The following is a 21,275-nucleotide window of genomic DNA, read 5'->3' on the forward strand; positions in this document are numbered from 1 at the left end:
AACTCTGGTCCCCAGGACCCCCAAGCAGGGCCAGGCCACCAGAAAAACAGAGAAGTCCACCGGGAAACCCCCACAGGCCCCGCCCCCAGAGACAGGTTCACATCATGGGGCTTCCTGGGGCTCTGTGACAGCCACAGCCCGTCCCCAGGTTCCTCCCTCCTCCCACCTCCAGCCACTGCCTGAGCTGGTCTCTGCCTGAGGTCCTGTCCCTGCTGGTCCAAGTCTCGCTCATCCTTCAGCTCTGTGCCACCACCCCGGATGCTCCCCATCTGGGATGGTCAGGGCTTTCCTGTGCTCTCGGGGGCTCTTCCCGGGCACTTCCAGGGCCGTGGTCTCTGTGCATGCTGGTCATCACGGGACCGACGGCAGCCTCCTCCATCAGAACCTTAAACTCCAGGGAGCGGGGCCCTGTGTGCCGCACCCACACAGCTGCCTCAGCACCAGACAGGACTCTGCTCACGATGCTCTGGGAGCTTCTGCTTCTTGAATGAAAGGCTGAGTCAGTCTGGGCCGGAGCCACGGTCCAGATGGGGGCCTGGGCCAGTCTGTCAACACACACCTCCGGAGCGGCTCCTACGGACGGTCCAGCCTCAGGGTCCAAACCCAGGTCTGCCAGGCGCCCAGCCACTCTTCCTGCTGGTCAAGCTCTGTCTTTCCTAAGGGATGCCTGAGCCCCAGGAAGGCCAGCCCCTGTCCACCACCTCAGCCTCTCCCGCTAGTCCCCCATATATCACCTGTGCCAGTCCCCTGATTGTCCCCAAACATCTCTGCCTCCAAACCTTGGTTTGGAGCTCTCCACCATCTCTGCCTGGCATCATCCACCCCACCTTTAACATCCTGGTGCAGGGTCACAGTAGCCTTGAAACCATCCGTCCTCAAGGCCTTGGCAGAAGCACACACGTACTCAGAGGGAGGTAAAACCACACACACTGACCCCAAGTTATTAACATACATGGTCCCCACACCCCCAGGACTGCCCGGCAGCCGCTGGTCTGATCTGGTGCTGTGGGGCTCCCACTGGGGCATGTCCCTCTGGTCAAGGCTGCAGCACCTCCTCTTCACGCTCCAGCGCCCAAAGCAGCCGGGGACTCAGGGCTGATGAGCGTCCGCTGATGAACAGGAGCGAGTGGGACGCACGTGGGAGGGGGGCCTCCCTGGATCCCCAAAACCACGACAGGAGAGTGGGTTGAGGTGTGAAGGGCACGGCCTGGTGGTCCCTCCCAGGAATGAGTGTGGCAAGGAGGGGACTGGGGTGAGCAGTGGAAGGTCACAGGGCAGATGGGCCGTGGGCTGAGCTGGAAAGGACAGCCCGCCCCAGGGAGGACAGCACACATCTTGGAGCTGTCTGGACTTCGTCCGCTTCAGCAGAATTCCAAGGACTGGGGAAGGTGAATGTGAACGCACAAGGAAGAGCTCCCCGCCCCCCACGTGGCCCAGTCTCAGGCTGGCACCTGTGGGGGAGGGGTGCTGACCGGCAGAAGCCCTGGGTTCTAGTCCCCATTCTGCCATTGATTTGCTGTGTGACCTTGGGCAAATCCCCGCCCCTCTCTGACAGCCAGTCTGTACAATGAGAGGACTGAGTCAGCAGGGAACTGGCGGGCAAGAAGCTGGACACTAGGGAGCCAGAGGATAACAGAAGCACCCATCCCACCCTGGCAGGGCCTGTGGTGAGCCAGGAACCCTGGGTTGGGTCTCTGCTCACCTTATCCTCCGGTCCCTGTCTCAGACTGAAGGGGGGGCACAACAGGGTCCCCAGGAAGCCCCTCCCCTGTGAGGTACTTGTCCTCTCTGCAGGGGTCCCGCTCTGTCCCCTCTCCCCCAGAGCTGTCAGACTGCCAGCTGGGAGCCTCGGCAGCTGTGTCCAGCGTCTTGCATCATGGTGACTCAGAGCCGTCCTCCACGCCAGATCCAGTCTCTCCGAGACAGGACTAAGAAGGACACTTCGGCGTCCTCAGTCCTGGGACCCAGAGCCTGGCCACAAGCAGAGCCATCTTCCCTCCTCCACACAAGGGCAGAAACACCCATTGCATGTCACCCGGGCATCCAGATGTGACAATACTGTCCCTTCAGAGCCGCCTCGAGGAGGCCAGACTTGAAGGGCAGAGTGTGGGGGGCTCCTAGCACCTGTGCCTGAACAGAGCACCTGCCCGTGGAGAGTCTTGTCTTGCTCACCCTGGCACAGAGTAGGTGCTTTGCATATATCCACTGAATGGAGGAATTCAGGCTGCCGAGGGGATGTGGGAAGGTATGCGAGGTAATGAGGCTTGTGCTGCTGTAAGGACTACAGCCCTACCCCGTCACCCGAGGATACGGGAACCCAAGGATGCTCCAGTACCTTACATAACGCACGTAATATTTGCATGTGTGTGTCCTGCCGTACATCCTCCATCACATCATCTCCACATCACTGGCCATACTGGGGACAATACAAACGCTCTGGGAAGAGTTGTTAGACTGTATCTGTTACAGAATAACGACAAGGAAAAAATCTGTATATAGTACAGAGGAGATTTTTGGCTTTGGATATTTTTTTCAATTTGCTGTTTTTTGAGTCCACAAAGAAGCAGAACCCATGGATTCAAAGGGCTGACTGTATTTATTTTTAGCCTTAAGTACCTACTATATGTCAGTCATTTTGTGGGCATTATCTCACTAGCCCTTAAAGCTATCCTGAGATGTGGGTTTTTTTTTGTGTGTGTGTGTGTGTCAGGGGGTACTGGGAATTTAACACACACACACATATATACATATATATGTGTATGTGTGTGTGTGTGTGTGTATTTTTTTTTTCTTTACTTCTTTTTTAAAAAGAAATATTTTGGGCTGGGGACGTGGCTCAAGCGGTACCCCGCTCGCCTGGCATGAGCGGGGCACTGGATTCGATCCTCAGCACCACATAAAAATTAAATAAAGATGTGCCCACCAAAAACTAAAAAATATATAAAAAATATTTTGTTTTACTTGTAGGTGGACACAATACCTTTGTTTTATTTTTAAATAAAACTGAGGATCAAACTTAGGGCTTGCTAGGTGAACGCTCTACCGCTGAGCCACAACTCCAGCCCCCCAGCCTTTTATATTTTTTAATTTTTTTAAATTTATTTTTTAGGGGCTGGGGATGTGGCTCAAGCAGTAATGCACTCGCCTGGCATGCGTGCGGCCCGGGTTCAATTCTCAGCACCACATAAAAAGATGTTATGTCCACTGAGAACTAAAAAATAAATATTAAAAAAAAATTATTTTTTAGTTGTAGTTGGACACAATACCTTTATTTTATTTATTTTTACGGGGTGCTGAGAATCGAACCCAGGGCCTCACAAGTGCTAGGCAAGCACTCTCCCACTGAGCCACAACCCCAGCCCAATACATTTTTTGATTTTGAGACAAGGTCTCACTAAGTTGCTGAATTTGGGATCCTCCTACCTGAGGCTCTCAGATTACAGGGTGCCACTGTGACCACCATGAAGTGAGATTTTTTGGGGACAGTTACTAGAGATGGAACTCAGGGACACTCAACCACTAAGCCACATGCCCAACCCTATTTTGTATTTCATTTGAAGACAAGGTCTCACTTTAGTTGTTTTTTTTTTTAATATTTACTTTTTAGTTGTAGTTGGACACAATACCTCTACTTTATTTACTTATTTTTATGTGGTGCTGAGGATCGAACCCAGGGCTTCATGCTAGCACTCTACCGCTGAGCCCCAGCCCCAGCCCCTCACTTTAGTTATTTAGTGTCTCACTGCTACTGAGACTGGCTTTGGACTCACAATCCTTCTACCTCAACCTCCAGAGTCACTGGGATTACAGGCGTGCACCACCACGCCACCACATGAAGTGAGATTTTTAACCTCCAATTAACAGATGAAAATAACTAAGGTTCTGGGAGATGGAGTGTCACACTCAGCTTGTGTGAGCTGAGCCCTGAATTCACAGCCAGGTCTGCTAACACCGGCGCCAGGCACAGAACCCAGACTTTACCTGGCAGAGGGAACCCAGCCTAGAGAAAGGGAACAAGGCTAATGCCCACTCCAATCCCAGCTCAACTGACCACTACCATGGCAGCCCAGCTTCTGCTCTGCAAGAGACCCTAGTCCCACCCCAGGCCCCTGCCACCAACCTTATCCATCTTGCAGGTCTGTCTTTAGTGACCCCACTGCCTAGCCTGGAAAGCACACAAGGACAGCTCCCTGCCTGGTTTACAGGTCGGTACAGGAAGGAGCCAGATGAGTATGTGAAGGTGGGTGTCTCAGTCACTGAGGCGCTGATTGCCCTTTGGCTAAGAGATCTCCAGTCACCCTCCCCAGGGGCCAGTGCATGTGTGTGTGTAAATGTGTGTGCAAGTGTGACAGTGCACAAGGACAAGGATGTGTGAGTGGCGGGGATGTACACGTGGAGCGCGTTCTTGCGTAGGGGAGTGTGAATGAAGGTGCGTGTGATCGGATCCTACCGCCGCTGCTCCCACAGAGGCCACCCAGGGCGCAGACAGGGACCTGTGCCTCCGTGTACTCTGCCCTAGATAAGCCGGGAGAGGCGGCCCAGCCTTCTTCAGCCAGAGCCCTTGTCCAGCCAGGAGGCCACCAGTGCCCTCTCCCTGCCGTCTGCACCCCCCACCCCGGCCCCGCGACCCCCAGATGAGGAGTTGGGGTGAAGAGGCACAGGTCCTCGAAGCTAGGGGCTCGGGCGAGGCTCGTGACTTCTGTGAGCCTCGGGTCTGACTCCGCGAGACGCCAGGAATGGACAGGGTTCCTGGGCGCAGCTCCGGGAGCCTGGTCATTGTCGTTAAATGAGTGTTGTTGACTGGGAGCCCTCGCGCCAGAAGCTTCCCTGCCCCGCGCCCCCTCCCTGACCTTCAACTGCGGACACCGGGGCGGTGCGGCAGGCCGAGGGCCAGAGGTCCCCGCTCGGCGGCCCGCGGACCCGGTCCCCCGCGCGGGCGGCAGCGGCTGCAGGTGCGCGGTGGGGGCGGGGCCCCCGCGCCGCCCCCGCCTCCCGCGCTCCGCGCTCCGGCCCCCGCCCCGCGCCCCGCGGTGTCGCCGGGCCCTGGCGACAGCGGGCGCGGCGCGGGAGGCGGCGGCGCGAGGGAAGCGGGACGCAGCGGCGGCGGCGGCAGCAGCGGGGACGACCCGGCGGGAGCGGAGGCCGAGCCGCGAGGAGCCCGCGCCCCAGTCACCCGCCCGCGGTGCCCCGGCTCCCGCCCCGCGCCAGCGCCGCGCACCCCCGGCCCCGGAGACATGAGCGCCCCGCGGCCCGACGCACCCGAGGCGCAGCGGCCCGGCCCCGAGGCCCCGTGATGGGCTCCTGCGTGTCGCGAGGTGAGGGGCGGCGGCCGGGGGTGGTGGGAGTGGGGACCGGCGCGGAGCCTGGGCCACTCGGAGGAACCTGGGACGGGGCCCGCCCTTCACGACCGGCCGCACCCCCAGCGGACGCGGTGCCCCTAGGGGACAGGATTTGGGAGGGGTGGGGACGGAGAGAGCGCGAGGAGGTCACTGCATCCCGGGCCCCCGCTTCGCACCTGGCAGGTGGCGAGAAGCAGGGTCCCCAGCCACGCTTTCCTCCCAGCAGCCACACACCCCCTGCCGCTGCCTGGGAGGGGAGGGAGGCTTCTGACTCCTCTTTCGAGATTTCAGGGCACTAGGAGAACTAGCAGACCCCCTCCTTGTCCCCAGACCCAGGCCTTCTTAGCCCACCCCACCCCAGCTCCTTCCTCCCCTCCTGGGTTCCCTGTCCCTGAACCCATTGGCAGGAAGGGTTAATGGTGAGGAACAGGTTATAAAGGAGGTCCCCTCCCCCACCCTGATCCCTAACTCCTGGTTCCTGCCCCCTTCCTTGGTCAGGGGACCGGAACAGAGGGCAATTGATTTTCCTAGCAACTGCTGGGCCTTTCTCTGGTCTCTGCGTGACACCCCAGCTCTCCCCAGAGTGGTGCCAGGGATCCACAATGACCTGCCTTCATCTGGGGGCCGCCTGTCCTTGAGGGTTAGGATCATGCACAGAGGCTAAGGGGGCAGGGTGGGCTTGGGAGCCCCCCTTCCCAACATGCAAGGTTGCAGGAAAAGGGACCAGGTGGAGCTCCCTGGCCCCCAGACCCTTCACCCCACAGTGGAACCCCGGGGGCAGGGCTGGGATTGGGGGTGTCTTTGGCATTGTCTCAAGCTCTACAGGCTGAGGCCACTTTGTCTGACCCCAATCACAAGTTGTTCCGGGGCTACCACCCCACCTGTCACCCCAGTAGCTTCTTCAGGTGCTTGGGGAGGGGCTAAGCAGGTCCTGGAGGGGCCCTCGACATCTGGGGGAGGCTGAGGAAGAAGCACAGTATCCCTTCTCCACCCTCCGGACTCTGAGGGGCTCTGCTCACTAGTTCATGGGACATTCAGGAAAGTGACTCAGGACGTCTCTGGAAGGTGGGATCACAAGTTGAGGAGAGGAAGGAGCAGCTGACTGTGTGGGGCTCGATCACACTTCACCAGGCTGATACCACCTACACCGTGCCAGGCGTTGTAGGGAACCCCATTGAGGGACCCAGCACAGCACCTGTTCTGTGGGGCCAGCGGCCAGGAGGGAGGAAAAGCGACCATCAGAGCAGAGTTGAAGGTTCTCTAGGAGTCACAGCTCTTAGCGTCCCAGACGTCCCCCCGGGATCTGACCATCTCTAGTGGGACCAGCTTGGGTGGTGGAGATCTGGGTATTTCCTTCAGCGACTGTGTTTGTTCTCCATGACTCGGCCATCTCGTGCCGGGTGCCATGGACACCCAGCCACAGATGAACTCATCTGTGTGCCGCGGACCCACTGAGCAGAGGCCAAGGAGGAAGAGATGCCTGTCAAGGTCAGACTGAGGCTGAGGCCTGAGTCCCCTGACTCGCACCCGGTGCTCCCCCCACAGCACCCTCTGCCAGGGTTGTGTGAGGTCACACTGGCTGAAGTGACCTTCTGCACCCTCCCTTTTGCATCACGGATTTCCTGAGTGCCACCCCCCATCTAGTTGTATATTCCAACCTTGTCCCTCTCCTGAGGGAACCAGCCACTTAAGAGTTTTGACACATACCCAGGCAAGTTGGATAGAGGAGGGGAACTAGAGAGACAGAGGGTGACCAGTGTTCCAAAGCCACTGCATGGAGGCCACCCCCTCCAATTGTCACTAATTGGGTGCTTACAGCTAACCAGGTACTAGTCTGAACATTTTAGGGACAAACAGCTAACCTGGGTTACATACTACCATAGTCCCCATTTTATAAACGGGAAAACTGAGGCAGAAGGCGGTTGAATGACTTGCCCAGGGCCAGGTAGCCAGGAAACAGCAAAGCCAGCTCCCTGGCACTCTGACTCCAGAGCCTCGGGGTCCTGAGTCTTGGCATTGCCCAGCTGTCCCTCGGCTCCTTGCTGGCACCTGTCCTATTCCCCTTGAGCTGCTGGTTGTGGGCCTGAGCCCCCACAGCGGGTCTCCACACCTGCACCAGTTGCTAAGAACATCTTCTAAGTGCCAAGGTCAGAAGCATAGCCTCAAGTGGAGGCCAGGGACCATGAACCTTGTACTGATGGCCACAGCGAGTCTGGCGTCCTCACACAATTGGCGCTGCTCAGGCCAGGCCCCACCTGAGAGAGCCATGCTGTGCAGCTGGTGGCTTCTGCCTCCCAACCTGCTAGGCTGGAGTCCCTGCCACTCCCTAGCTCTGTGATCCCCGCCAGTGTCTGTGCACCTCAGTGTTCTCATCTCTAAAATGGAAATGCAGCAGTGTTGTAGTTATGGATTGCTGGGGGCAGGGAGTGGCTTAATTCATGTAAAACACCGTTGCCAGGACCTGCCACGTGGTCGGCGCTCATGAGTATTAGCTATTACGCCCATTTTTAGTTTGTCTGAGCAGCTCTGTGCGCACAGCTAGCCCAGACCTTCCTGGCTGGACAGGGGAGCCGTAGAGGCAGAGCTCCGGCCTTCCTCTCTGGGAAGGAGCAGGGCTGGCCCTCGAGGTACTAAGGACAGGGCAGAAGTGATTGGGTCCAGTTTAAGGCAACAAACGCAGCTTCCAGGAGCTTCATTGTGTTCGTTACCTATTTTTAAGCTATCGTTTGTTGGGAGTGTCTCCTGAGCCGCGCTGAGCCTTTGCTCTCCTGACCTAGTTAGTTCTCCTTCAACCCTGGGAGGGGGAAGTGGGGCTCAGAGATGTGCAGAGCCTTACCTGGGGTCACCCAGCCAGGGTATGGAGATTGGAACCCAGGCTGGGAGGGGCTGGGAGCTGAGTGGGGAGCCCCTGCTCTTTGCTTTCTTGTGTCCCCCCATAGACAGGTACTCGGTGCTTAAAACCAACCTTCTGGAATAACTCAAATGGCTCACATTTGGCTGGGGCTCTGCCACCACTGCCCATTATCAAGCTGCCCATCCCATGCCCTTGGCCCAGTAACCTTATCCCTCCTGTCCTTGTCCTCTCCCCCACACCAACTGGTCAGCCTCCTGGCCCCACCCTGGAGGTCACCAGTACACTGGGCACCAAGAGGCTGCAAGAGCAGAAATGGGAGAATGAGGATTTTCTTCTGGAAGGTCAGACATCCATGCCGTCTAAACGGAAGCAGGGCTCTAAGGGGGCCAGGCAGAGCCACCTACAACACCCGCCGTCCCCAATCCCTGTCTGGAAGGTCGTGGCATTGCTGGTGAGCAGCCTGGTACTGGGCACTGTGGGGAGAGTGAGGAGAGGGCAGAGGGGACCTTGTCCTTTAGGTGCTCAGAGTGAGGAGTGAGATAGAGCCTGGGCTTTGGAGTAGTGAAATGGGGGAGGCGGGACACACACACACACACACACACACACTCACACACACTCTCTCTCACACACACACACACATACTCTCTCACACACACACATACACACTCACACACACTCTCTTTCTCACACACACACACACAGTGGCGTGAGGCCACTCCCTGGAGATCAGCCCTGCTTAGTGGCTGGAGAACGTGCTTTGGAGTTTCAGACTGGCCTAGGTTTGAGCCCAGCTCTGCCACTTGCCACCTGGTGAACTTGCATTAAGGCTTCTCCGAGCCTCAGTTTTCCCATCTGTGTAGTGGGCATGGTGGTGCCTGCTTTGTAGCATAGTTGTGAAGATTCAATGAGAGGGGGCAGGGGAAGGCCTAGGACAGCACCTGGCTCAGTTGGCATGTGATCTACAGTGACCTGCTGCCAGTGAGGGAGGCACCTGATACAGGAGGCCCAGCTGCCCGGAGGAGGTGAGGCTGGAGCAGGGTGTCCCCGAGGCTGGTGCCAGCTGGCAGGGAAAGTGGGAAGGAGCGGGGCGTGTGCGAGTCCTTGGTAGGAGGTGGAGAGGGACCCCCCTGAGCACCTCGGAGCTGTCGTCATGGCTCAGGTGACTTGTAAACAAATGTCCCAGGGAGCGGAGGACACTCCGTCCACTTGAGACCCAGCATCTGCTAAGCTCCGCGACCTGCTCCCTGGGCAGGCGGTGACTCATCAGGCAGAGGCCCGGGACCCTGGGGCAAGCTCCACCCGAGGGTAGGACTAGACAAGTGGCTTGTGGTCCAGGAGAAACCGAGGGACAGGGACGGGGCAGTTGCCTCAAGAGAGCGCTTGCCGCAGCAGGAGGTCGGCCGCAGCCCCTGGGCCCACGTCTCGACCCACAGATGAGAAGCCCAGGTGCCCGGGGGCAGCACGTGCCCAGCCCAGGGGCTGGCAGGGAGAGCGGGTAGCCCCTGAGAGCCGTGCCTCTGCACCCCTTCTCCCAGAGCTGAGGACAGAGCTGGCCATCACAGCTGCTGGCACGCACCCGCAGGGGGGCTGGAGGTGTGGCCCTAGTGCATTTGTCCACAGGTGCCCTGAGGGGCTTGGAGGAGAGCCAGTGGCTGGCTGGGGAGTGGCAGCGTGGCTTTGGGCCCAGGTTGCTGTCTGTGCCCTCGCTGGGCTTCTGGGAAAGAGCAGGGCTGAGCATGGCACCCTGTGCCCTCCCGAGTGCAGAGCCCTGGGAGACTCTGGGAGCAGATGGCAACCACAGTGACTAATAGGCTGGGACGCAGAGCCCCAGACACCAGCTGCAGGCACTGGGTGACTCTGAGGAAGATGCCCGAGGGGTTGGGGCTGTGCTGCAGACTCCCCCAGGGAACAAGCAGAGAAGGCCAGTACCGGAGCATTGCAGCAAGAAGGGTTTAGGTTAAACATCAGGATGAACTGTCCAGGTGGTGAGACTGGAAATCAGATAGAGGACCTCAAGTAGGAAGGCCGGAAGCATCCTGGCTAAGTCGAGGGGAAGGTCTGGTTGAGGACAGAGGGATGGAGGAAGCATCTGGATGAGGGGGCTCTCCTTGAAGGATCAAGATGGCCCTCCATGTTGCTGTGGCAACCAGAGGCCTCTCATTCCTGTGGTGGGGGGAGGTGTGGAAGGAAGCAGGTCCCAACAGGGCCTCAGACCTGGAGGTCAGGGAGAAAGAAAAGGATGACCCCCAGAGCTCCCTGGGGAAGGGAGGTAGTCACAAAAGCAGAGCCAGCGTCCCTCGGGCTGCCCCAGCCCCCACCCCACATGAAACTCTGTGTTTTTCCAGTTGCTAGTGGCGGTGACGTGGCCGGTCCCAGCTGGGCTAAGAGCAGCCTGTGATTTCACCCTAGGCTGGTTCATTACCTGACGTCTCCATGGCAACCAGCCGTGACATCACGGGCCAAAGTCCTCTGGGGGAGAAAGTGACTTTTGCAGAGGCACCTGCACCCCAACTGGGGTGGGGGCAGGCAGGCTGGGGGCTGGGAGCCGGAATCCCAAGAGCACCACCAACCATGGCACAGGCATGACCTTGTTCGAGTCATGTTTCTGCCAGGCCCAGCGTCACCCCCAACCTGCTCTGAGCTGGCTCCCCTCTCCGCCAGCTGCACCCCTGCTCCGCAGCTAGAGGACTTACGGACAGCTTCAGGGGACAGCCAGGGGCCCTAGACATATCCCAGCACTCTCGAAGTTCCCAGGGACAGCCCGTAGCTGGGGCCACCCTGTCCACAGCCTGGCAGAACCCCAACTTGCAATAACATGCAGCATCTCTGCACCTTACATGTGGCTGATTTCAGACTTGTGACTCGACTCATCAGAATAACTATTTTGCTTTTTTTTTTTTTGGTACCAGGGATTGAACCCAGGGGGGCTTAGCCACTAAACCACATCCCAGCCCTTTTTTGTATTTTATTTAGAGACAGGGTCTCACTGAGTTGCTGAGTGCCTTGCTGGTCTGCTGAGGCTGGCTTTGAACTCTCAATCCTCCTGTCTCAGCTTCCCAAGTTGCTGGGATTATAGGCATGTGCCACCACACCCAGCTATATTTTGCATTTTGACCCAGGGTGCCCACCATGAAAATTCTTGCTACATGAGTGTGCAGACACATATACGTATCTGTGTGATTCAAACAAAAACTTCAAGAAATAAGACTTAAGCCATCTCTGCCCTTGGCTCTGTTAGTCTCTGCTCTATTCAATTCTGCTGTATTTGTTTTAAAAATAGACCAAGTTTGCTGGGCGCGGTGGCACACGCCTGTAATCCCCGCAGCTCGGGAGGCTGAGGCAGGAGGATCGTAAGTTCAAGGGCAGCCTGGACAATTTAGCAACAATGTCTCAAAATAAAAATATTAAAAAAAAAAATTAAAAAGGGCTGGGGATGTTGCTCAGTGGCAGATCATCCCTGGGTCCAATCCCCAGGACTGGAAATATATATATATATATAAAATCAGTGACGTGCAGGACCTACCCAAGGATGCCCCCCCCCACCCTCCAGAACATTATCTTCGTAGAGATGGAGACTCTGAAGCCCATCTAGCTCAGGGTCACACAGCCAGGACTGGGGACAAAGAGCAAGCTGAGCTGGGTGCTGCGGTGTGCAGGCACATGGCTCAGCCCACAGGATCCTGTGTGTCCTCCCTACCCTGACCTCCTAATGCCTCAGTCATGGGAAGTGGGGGCAGTTAGCCATGACCCTACCCTACCTTCCCTTTTCCCAGCCCCAGCCCCTGCCAGCCTCTCTCCGGCCTCTCCCCAGCCTCTCCCCAGCCTCTTGGCGGCCCTTCACAGCCCTGGGCTGGTCTCGGCACCCACTAGTCCCCTCTGCGTACTAAACCAGTGCAGCATGGGTGAAAGCAGGTGTCACTTCTGTGCTCACCCCCCCCCACCGCCGGGGCCGGCCACACTCTCTGCTCTGGGATCCCTTCCTCCACTAACATGCTGGGGTCTGCCCCGAGGGATTGGAGACCAGGACGTCTGGGTTGACCGGGGCTCTAGTGGTCTCTCTTGACAAACGCTGGCTGGCTGTCGAGGCCTTGCGTGGCAGGCATCCAAATATTCCTGCCTTCCTCCTGGAAATAGATATTTATTGAGTACCTGTTGTATGCTGGGCCCTATGGCAGGTGCTGAGGCTGTCATGGTGAATGAGATGGACAGAGTCCAGAGGAGCAAGACAGGCTGAAGGGATGGAAGGGCAGGTGTCGTGTCCAATAAGATGGTTTTGGCGGGGGATATTACTGAGGTCACAGCTTTTGAGCAAAGACCCAGATGGAACAAGAGAGTGAACCTGCCATCATCTGGGAGGAGAGTTCCAGATGGAGGGAGGGAAGAGCCAGTGTAAAGGCCCTGAGGCAGCAGCGTGCTGGGCCTGTCTCAGGAAAGTGCAGGATCAGGATCGTCAGCAGAATGGTCAGCGTGGCCAGACTGGAGAAGGGAGGGCAGTGGGAGATGAGGTGGGACAGGGTCCTCCAGGTTGCATGGGTGATTTCTTCAGGAGACATTGGAAGCAGGGGCTTCCTCTCCACAGGGCCCTGTCGTAGCAGATCTGCTCTGGTTAGACCTCCTTCATTCCCACCAACTCCCCCATCCTCCTAAAGTCTCCAGCCTCTAGTCTCTTGGCCTGGGGTCCCCTGCACTGAAAGCAGCCCCCTTAAGGGAGTCCAGCGAGACCCAGACATGACATCTTCCTTGTTGTCTCCTGAACCTTGAAAAACTCCCAGTCCTGGCCATGCTGGGGAGGGGGGCCGCTGGCTGCTCCCCTGCCTGCCCTGCCCCAGTCTCTGGGGGTCAGACATCTAGTGGGGTGTCTCTGCAGGAATCTCACATTTCTGAGTGATTCTCTGGGACCCCCTCCTCTGGTACGTGGGTGAAATGGGCAGTCAGGTTTGGAGGAGCAGTGAGTGGCTGGGGCAGCAGAGTCTGCTGGCCCCTCAGAGGGAGGCTGTCCTCAAAACACGGGGTCCCCAGGGCCTCTCTGTGTCCAGTTTGGGATGCTAATAGACAATTCCTGAAGGACAAGAACAGGCTCCCCCGACTGCCCACTTTACAGATCAGGAAGCAGAGACCAGGGAGGTAAAGTCACGGGGTAGTCCCATCAGTAGCGAAAGGCAGGTTGGGTTGACAGATGTTTGGGGCAATTCCTCAGAAGACGACCCTGACATGAGAATTTGGGTGCAGCTGATATATGAAGGGCGGGAGCAGGAGGGCGTGGTGTCAGGCCGTCCTGCAGGGGGCGCTGGAGAGTGAGTAAAGTGGAATTTCCCATCCCAGAGGAAGGAGCTGGGGTCCGGCCACTGATGGTCAATGGCTGAGGCCACACAGGAGTTGTCATGTGCTGCAGCAAGATCTTTGGATCAAAGACAGATGGCATATATATTGGTGGTCCCAGAAGATGATAACAAAGCTGAAAAATTCCTATCACCTTGTGATATCAGAACATCTTCCATCTTGGCCCAACGCATTGCCCCCCCCCCCATGTGAGTGGGCGTGTGAACTAAGGGATACATAGTAGCAATACAATAACTATGTGTAGCACATAATACTTCTTATTTTTTGAGTTATAGATGGACACAATATCTGTATTTTATTGATTTATTTTTATGTGGTGCCAAGAATCGAACCCAGTGCCTCAAGCATGTGAGGGGAGTGCTCTACCTCAGAGCTACAAACCCCAGCCCAGCACATAATACTTGATAATGATAATAAATGATGCTGTCACTCTCTTACGTATTTACTAGACTAACTTTTTATCTTTTGGGGGAGAATCAAGCCCAGGACTTGGCACTATACAGCTGAGCTCCACCCCCAGCCCATATCTGTGTTTCAGAGTGTACTCTACTTTTTCTTTTCTTCTTTTTTAAGTGGTGCTGGGGATGGAACCCAGGACTCTGCTCAGCTGGGCAGCCCTGTCTCCCTGCACATCCCAGCCCAGCAGACACCTGCTTGTTAAAGGAGAGTCAACTGGTCCTTTGGTCCATCCAGAAGATGGCAGCTCTTTGCATGTTAGTCCCTGAGGACCCCTTAGTGGGATAAGATGATCCTGACCCTGGGCTCACGTGTATGTTTGTGTCTTAGGCTTGTTTTGTTCATGGTGCTGGGGACAAAACCCAGGACCTGAGCATGCTGAACACACAGTCTACCACTGGGTTGCTCCCCCAGCCCTGTGTCTTAGTTTTTAAGAAAAGTTTTTAAAACTACAATGATAAATTTTAAAATAGAAGAAAACTTATAGAATAAGAACATAAAAACCACACACACACACACATTTTGCAGTGCTAGGGATTGAACCCAGGGTCGTGCACATGCTAGGCAAGGGTTCTACCACAGAGCTACATCCCAAGCCCTTTTTTATTGTTTTATTTTGAGACTGGGTCTCACTAACTTGCTGAGGCTGGCCTGGAACTTGCCATCCTCCTTCCTCCTGAGTGGCAGGGATTACGTTGATGAGTGCAGCTAAGTGTTCTCCGGACATAAAGGCTACACAGTAGTGCACAGTAGCCTCCTTGACTTTCACCAGCACTTCCTGACTCCAGGCAGCTGCCGGTCCTGCAAGCCCCACCCATGGCGGGTGGCAACGCAGGTGTACAGTTTTTACCTTTTACCCTGTATTCTTGCCGCACCTTTTCTGTGCTTAGAGGACACTTGGCACTGTGTCACCGTTGCCTGCAGCGTTAGGTACAGTAACACGCCATGCAGGTGTGCGCCCAGAGCGTTGGCTTCACCACCTATGGGGGTGTGTAGCTGCACCACTGAGGTTGCTGATGTGCTGCAGCAAGATCTTTGGATCAAAGACAGATGGCATATATATTGGTGGTCCCAGAAGATGATAACAAAGCTGAAAAATTCCTATCACCTTGTAATATCAGAACATCTTCCATCTTGGCCCAATGCAAGTACACTAATGTGTCCACAGGATGACAAAATCACTTAGCAACACTTTTCTCAGAACACCACTAGCCCAAGGGCAGTCTTCCCAGAGAGCCAGAGAAAGTGCCCACTGGGAGGGAAGTGTATGGGGGCAAGGGGGCACAGAGGAGGAAGGGACCGGACCCAGAGACACCGGGTGGGACATCCACATTGTCCCCAACTCCAGTGACCTGCCTGGCTTGGGCTGTAACTTCCCTGTGCCTCTGGGTGGAGGGAGGACTGAGTCAATCCAGAAGCCACAGTGAGGATGAGGGTGGATGAATCTGGAACACACTGGCCAGAGAACCCAGAGGAGTTCACAATGACTGGGTGATGTGGAGGGAGGAAAGGCAGGACAGAAATCCCTCAGAAGGTTGGAAATTCAGACCAGAGCCCAAAGGAGGAGTCGGACCTGGGACATGAGTGTAGGCATCGTTAGGAGCGGTTTTTTCTACTTCTGTGAAGATTGTTATTGGTATTTTAATAGAATTGAATGTGTAGATTGCTTTGGGGAGTATGGACATTTTAACCATATTAACGCTTTCAATCCATGAACGTGGGATGTCCTTCCATTTGTTGTGTGTCCTCTTTGATGTTTTTCCACCAGTTTCTTGTAATTTTCATTGCAGAGATCATTCACTTCTTGCTTAAATTTATTCTTAGGTATTTTATTTATTATTTTTGCAGCTGCTGTGAAGGAGATGATTTCTTTCTCAGCAATTCTGTTATTGGTGTATAAAAAAGCTACTAATTTTTATGTGTGGATTTTGCATCCTGCAGCCTTACTGAGTTTGTTTATCATTTTAATCAATTTTTTTCGATAGAGTTTTTAGATTTTTCTCTGTATGAAATCATGCCATCTGCAAGCAGAGATAATTTGACTTCCTCCTTTCCTACTGAGATGCCCTGTATTTCTTGCTTCTGCCTGATTTATTGCTCTATCTAGGGCTGTGCTTTTCTAAGTGTCTCCTTCTTATTTCCAGATCTGTTCACAAGTGCCCACAAAGACTGCCCCATGCCCCAGGGCATGGAGCCCAGGAATCCGGACCTGCCCTCCAGCCACCCACCCACCATTGTTCTAGACCATGTCACTGGCAAGGTAACCGGTCACTCATCATCCCCCTATCTGCCTGTTCCCTGGTTCCTAGACTGACCCCCTACAGATCCCCACAGAGAGCGAAAACCATTCCAAGCTCCTTCCTTCCCTGCCCAACTCAGCTTCTTCCTGTGGCATTGGGCCCCTGCCCTTGAGGTTTGTTGTTCAGCCCAGGGAGGGTCTGGATTGACCTGGGCATCCAGAGACGGGGCCAGCCCTCTTTAGAAAAGACAGCCGAAGGTCCTCCCACCCAGATTAACTCAGCCTTGCAGACAGCAGGGCCGCTACCTGCCTGTGACCCCTTCACAACCTGTACCACCTCTCAAGAATACAAGAGTGGAATTCTCAGTGCAGGTAGATGAGGAAGATGTGGTTAGGGAACCCAGATCTGGTGCATAATTTCCACCCCGCCCCCCAGATTGTGACCTGAACTCCCAGTTGGACACAGTTGCTTTTTTTCTTGAGCACCTACTGCATGAAGAGCACGGTGCTGGGCACTTAGTGTCATGTCACTTATGCTTCACCACAACCTTGGGGGTGGATTTAGACTGCCACCTTCCACAGAAGAACAGAGGTTCTGAAGGTCAGGTCCCTAGTCCACAGATACCCGGCTAGAAATGACAAAGTGGAGAGCCACACCAGGGTCTGATCTATGGCCTCTCCTCCCAGTGCCACTGTGGCTCTCCTCCTCTCTCTGCTGCCACCAGGGCATGACCCATGAGTGCAGACTCCACCTCCTGGAGCACCAGAGGCCGACCCACACCTGCCCTGGGGAGCCAGGGCTCGGCCATCTGCTGGCAGGGTATGCCGGGCCCTGCCTGACCCTCTTTCTCCTCTTGCTGTAGGACAAACAGATGGATTTCTGTTGGGATCCTTGGCAGGTCAGTGCACTTGCTGTCCCCAGTTTAGCCAACCGCAGCTGACACCACCTGCACCTGCTGTGCCCAGCCCAGGCCCACATCCTGCCAGCCCTGGGTGGGGGGATAGGCCCTCCCTGGCTATACCTGCCCTCTCCCGGCCCACCACCCAAGGGCCTGGGGTGGGCTGCAGTGGTGTGGGGACACCCTCTGGCAGCCTGCCCTCCTGCTGACTCCTCCCTGCTTCCTCCAGAGGTGCTTCCAGACCACCAACGGCTACCTGTCCGACTCCAGGGCCTGTTCCGGCAACTACGGCGTGGCAGCCCTGGCCACCTCGTCCCTTGTGGGTAGGTTCCCGCCGCCCGCTCCTGCCCTTGGAGCTGGCATGCTCCACCTTGTACGTGAACTTGGGAAGGCAAAGCTGAACTGCCGCTGGAGGACGGCGGCCCTTTGGATTCCTTGTTTTCCAAGCGCGGGGCTCCACGCTGGGCTTCGGGTGACCGGAGGGTTCCTGCTGCCAGGGGTTGAGTTGTTGGCTTCTGAAGACGCTTGAGGCTGGCCCAGATTTTGGGGATGTCTGTCTGGTGTGGTCTCCCTGCCTCTGTGCCACCTGCGTCTAGCGGAGCCTGGAACAGGCTCCTGCCCTGAGCAGTCACCCTCCAGCCCGAAGGAGTGTGGGAGGCGGCCGGGGTGCTCAGCCTGGATGCGGTTCTGGGAGTCTCCTGCCAGCTCCCCGGGAGCTTGCCGCACCAAGTGCCCCTCAGAATTGGCAGCATTTGAGGCAAGGAGGCTGGCTTTATGTGCCTCACTGGCCAGTCCTGCGTGGCCCTGGGAGGACTCTGCCACCTCGCAGCCTCTCAGGTGGGGCAGCCCCAAGCCTTGGCGGCTCTCTAGAGAGGGTGCGGGTGTGAACCAAGACAGCGCACCGGAGGCGCTGGGGTGGGCACGCAGCCTGGGGAGGGCGGGCTGCGCTGCTCCCAGGACCAGCCTTCCGGGCCAGCCCGCCTGTCAGCCAGCTTCGCCACCCCCCCACGCCTCAGGCCCCCCTTGCATGAGATCCCTCACGGCTCCCCGGAGCACCCTGCTGCCCACGCTTCCCTGGAAACAGCTTCCCCTGGTACCTGTGAACCCCACTCCCCCAAACCCCCGACTGCCAGCACCCTGCCACCCGGGGACTCAGCTCTCCCGCTCTGCGTCCCCTGGGCCTGTCCTGCCGCCCCAGGTCCCCATTTGCTTTGTGGCCACCTCATCTGTCCTAAATGCCGCCCTTTCTCGTGGCCTTGTGCCACTGTGGCTTCAGGAACACTGTGAACCCCAGGTCTCTGTTCTCGGCCGCGGGTCACGGAGACGCAGAGCCACCCTGCCAGCCCTGCCCCTCCGTCCACGCCTGAGAACCCCCTCCTCCCACCATTCCAGTGGCCTTTACTTTTTCTGGGTCCCTTCAGTGACCCCCCCCCCCCGTGGTGCCCTTGCCTTCACCCTTGAACCCTGATCCTCCAATCAGGAAGCTGGTCCTAAACAGCAGGGCCAACCTGTCCCTCTCCTGCTGCGGCCCCCGCTGCTGTGAGGACACCTGAGCCTCAGCCTGGCTCTCTAGGCCCAGCCTGGCCCCTGGGGGCTCCCATCTCCTGCTGTCCTAGTCCTGAGGTCGTCCCCGTGTCTCCCCGTGAGGCTGGAATCACACCAGGCGCTTCCCGCCTCTCATCTCTGAAATAGCCCCAGCCTCGCCTCCACCTGCCCGGTCCCAACCTGCCTCCAAACTCCGGGCTATTCCTCCAGGAAGCCCTCCCTGCTCGACCACCCAGAGGCCTCGCTGTCAGCAGAGCTGAGAGCAGAGATGCTCCCAGGAACTGTCCCTGGGTGGGCGGGGCTGGGGGACCCTGGGTAAGAAAGGAAGTGGGGTGGTGGCCACCCAAGAAAGAAGCGCTCAGTGGCCCACGTGTTCACTGGGAGGAGGACACTGGAGGGGCAGGCATGTGAGTGGGAGGGGTCATGTGAGGTGGGGTCCAGCTTGGGAGGGCACAGGGCAGGCCTGGGGCAGTGTGTGAGGCATGGGCTGGGCATGGGAAAGGCACAGGTGCAGCCACGGGGTTGTGTCTGGCATCGGGCTCGGGGGATGTGTGGCTGTGGGGTCCAGACCCTGGGGTGGGCCAAGGGTATTGGGGGTCCGGAGCTGGGCCTTGTGGGACAGCCATCAATTGCCCTCAATGACCCAGGGGTGGTGCAGAGCATCAAGGACCACATCACCAAGCCCACGGCCATGGCACGGGGCCGGGTGGCCCACCTCATCGAGTGGAAGGGCTGGAGTGCCCAGCAGTCGGGCTGGGAGCTGTCCCCAGCTGAGGACGAGCATTACTGCTGCCTCCCGGATGAGCTGCGAGAGGCTCGATTTGCTGCAGGTCAGCAGGGGACAGGGAGGAGACAGAGGTCACCACAGGTGGCCACTGTCTGGGCAGGGAAAGTAGAGGCCTGGGGTGGGCAGAGCAGGGCGTCCTTGGTCCCCTGGGCACGGCTGGCCAGCTCACAGGCCTGCTCTGGCTGGGAGGCCCTGCCCGCCCGCCTGTGTCCCCAGCGAGCCGGCCTCACTGTCCCCCAGGCGTTGCTGAGCAGTTTGCCATCACCGAGGCCACTCTGAGCGCCTGGTCTTCGCTGGACTATGAGGAGCTGCACCCCGACAGCAGCCCCCAGGACGCTGTCCAGCTCCAGGGTACAGCCCGCGGGGGCCGGGCGGGGCGGGAGGAGCAGAGCACAGGCCGTCCCCTGCCCTGGCACCAGCTGCAGCATGCGTGGCCTCCCCTTCCTCCCCTCAGCCTCGGTTTCTGCTATAGAATGGGACGGGGGGTGCTCGCTCTGCATTGGCCACAGCGAGCCCGGAGCAGAGGGACAGTCACTGCGATGTAAGAATCAGGCGTCTGCCACACTAGGCACTTCCTTAGTCTCCCCTGCAGCCCTGGGGAGCAAATCCCATTGTCCCCACCCCAGAATAAGGAGACCGAGGCGCTACGAGGTCCAGAGGCTCACCTGAGGGTCACAGCTGGGAATGTCCGAGCCAAGATCTGGAGCCGACCCCAGGCACCCCCAAACACCTTTCTAGAACTCCGAGCGACTAGGGAGGGGGTCCTGCATTAAGTCACCTCATCTGATCCTTCCTCTGACCGGAGGGGAGCACTGGTTGTCCCAGTTCTCTGAGCCTGCTCTTAACTAGGCACTGGGCTCAGGGGTTCTGAGCTGTGAGCTCTCCAGCAGGAGAGGGACAGGTCTCGTGCCCTTGGGCTCCCTCACACGCCCAGAGAGGGCAAGCAGGGGACGCAGGCCTCAGCGCCCCACACCCCTGTTTGGTTTTCCAGACCTGGAGAGCATCTACCTGCAGGACAGCCTTCTCAGCGTTCCCTCGCAGGACGACAGTCTTCTGGCCTTCTCTTCCCCCGGTCTCTTCACGGATGGCTGGCCCTCGCCCCAAGAGCCCCCTGTCACAGCTGCCAGCCCACCGTCCCCCAGCTCTGAACAGCAGTGTCAACAGCAGCTCTTGGGGTGCCTGGGGCCCGAGGGCGGGGCCCACCTGCAGGGCTCCCTGCCCTCGGTGAACAGCGGCTCCCTCTCTGAGGAGGACGAGGTGTTCTACAACTGAGGCTGACCCCTCTGCTCCAGCATCTGCTCAGACCTCCACCTTGCCTGGCAGGCAGCCCAGGATCGCTGGGACCGTGGGGTCCGAGCTGGGCATCTCCTGACCCTCAGGGCAGGCACGGGAGGTGCAGCAGGGATGAGGCCAGCACTCCTGTGGACCACTCTGTGCCTCTGCGGACCTGCCCAGCAGGGGAAGCCATGGTCTCCCTCTGTCTTCTGAACTTGGTCAGGTGGGCACCTTCCCTGCAGGCCTTCTGCCCTCAGTGAGCTCCAGGACTCTCAGCAGATGCCAGGGCAGCTGGCCCCAGGGAGACCACCATGAGAGGAACTGCACGACCACTGGGAGGCTGGGACCCCACCCGGAGCCTGGCTCAGCTCCTCCCTACTCCCTCTGTGCATCTGTCCCTGTCAAAGATGGGGTGGTCTCTACTGGTAGCTCAGCGCCCACTCCTCTGCGGTCTCCGGAGTGTCTGTTCCTTGCCCTCTGAGCCTGCTTCCTTGGTGTTCCCCCCCACCCTGCCCCGTCCCCCTCAACGTTCTCTCGTGAC

General features: G+C 57.7%; 1 protein-coding gene across 1 annotated transcript; it reads left to right on the plus strand.

The window, feature by feature from the left end:
* The first annotated feature begins 4,874 nt into the window (after positions 1 to 4,874).
* FAM131C (family with sequence similarity 131 member C) lies at positions 4,875 to 21,256 on the plus strand. Its single transcript, XM_081308252.1, has 7 exons — positions 4,875 to 5,315; positions 16,134 to 16,249; positions 17,092 to 17,127; positions 17,357 to 17,450; positions 19,320 to 19,502; positions 19,700 to 19,810; positions 20,451 to 21,256. Exons 1-7 carry the CDS (start codon positions 5,294 to 5,296, stop codon positions 20,729 to 20,731), a joined length of 843 nt encoding a protein of 280 aa, XP_081164378.1. The 5' UTR covers positions 4,875 to 5,293; the 3' UTR covers positions 20,732 to 21,256.
* The last annotated feature ends 19 nt before the right edge of the window (positions 21,257 to 21,275 follow it).

This window comes from Spermophilus citellus (genome assembly GCF_964194105.1).
Source record: "Spermophilus citellus genome assembly, chromosome: 9".
Lineage (NCBI taxonomy): Eukaryota > Metazoa > Chordata > Mammalia > Rodentia > Sciuridae > Spermophilus > Spermophilus citellus.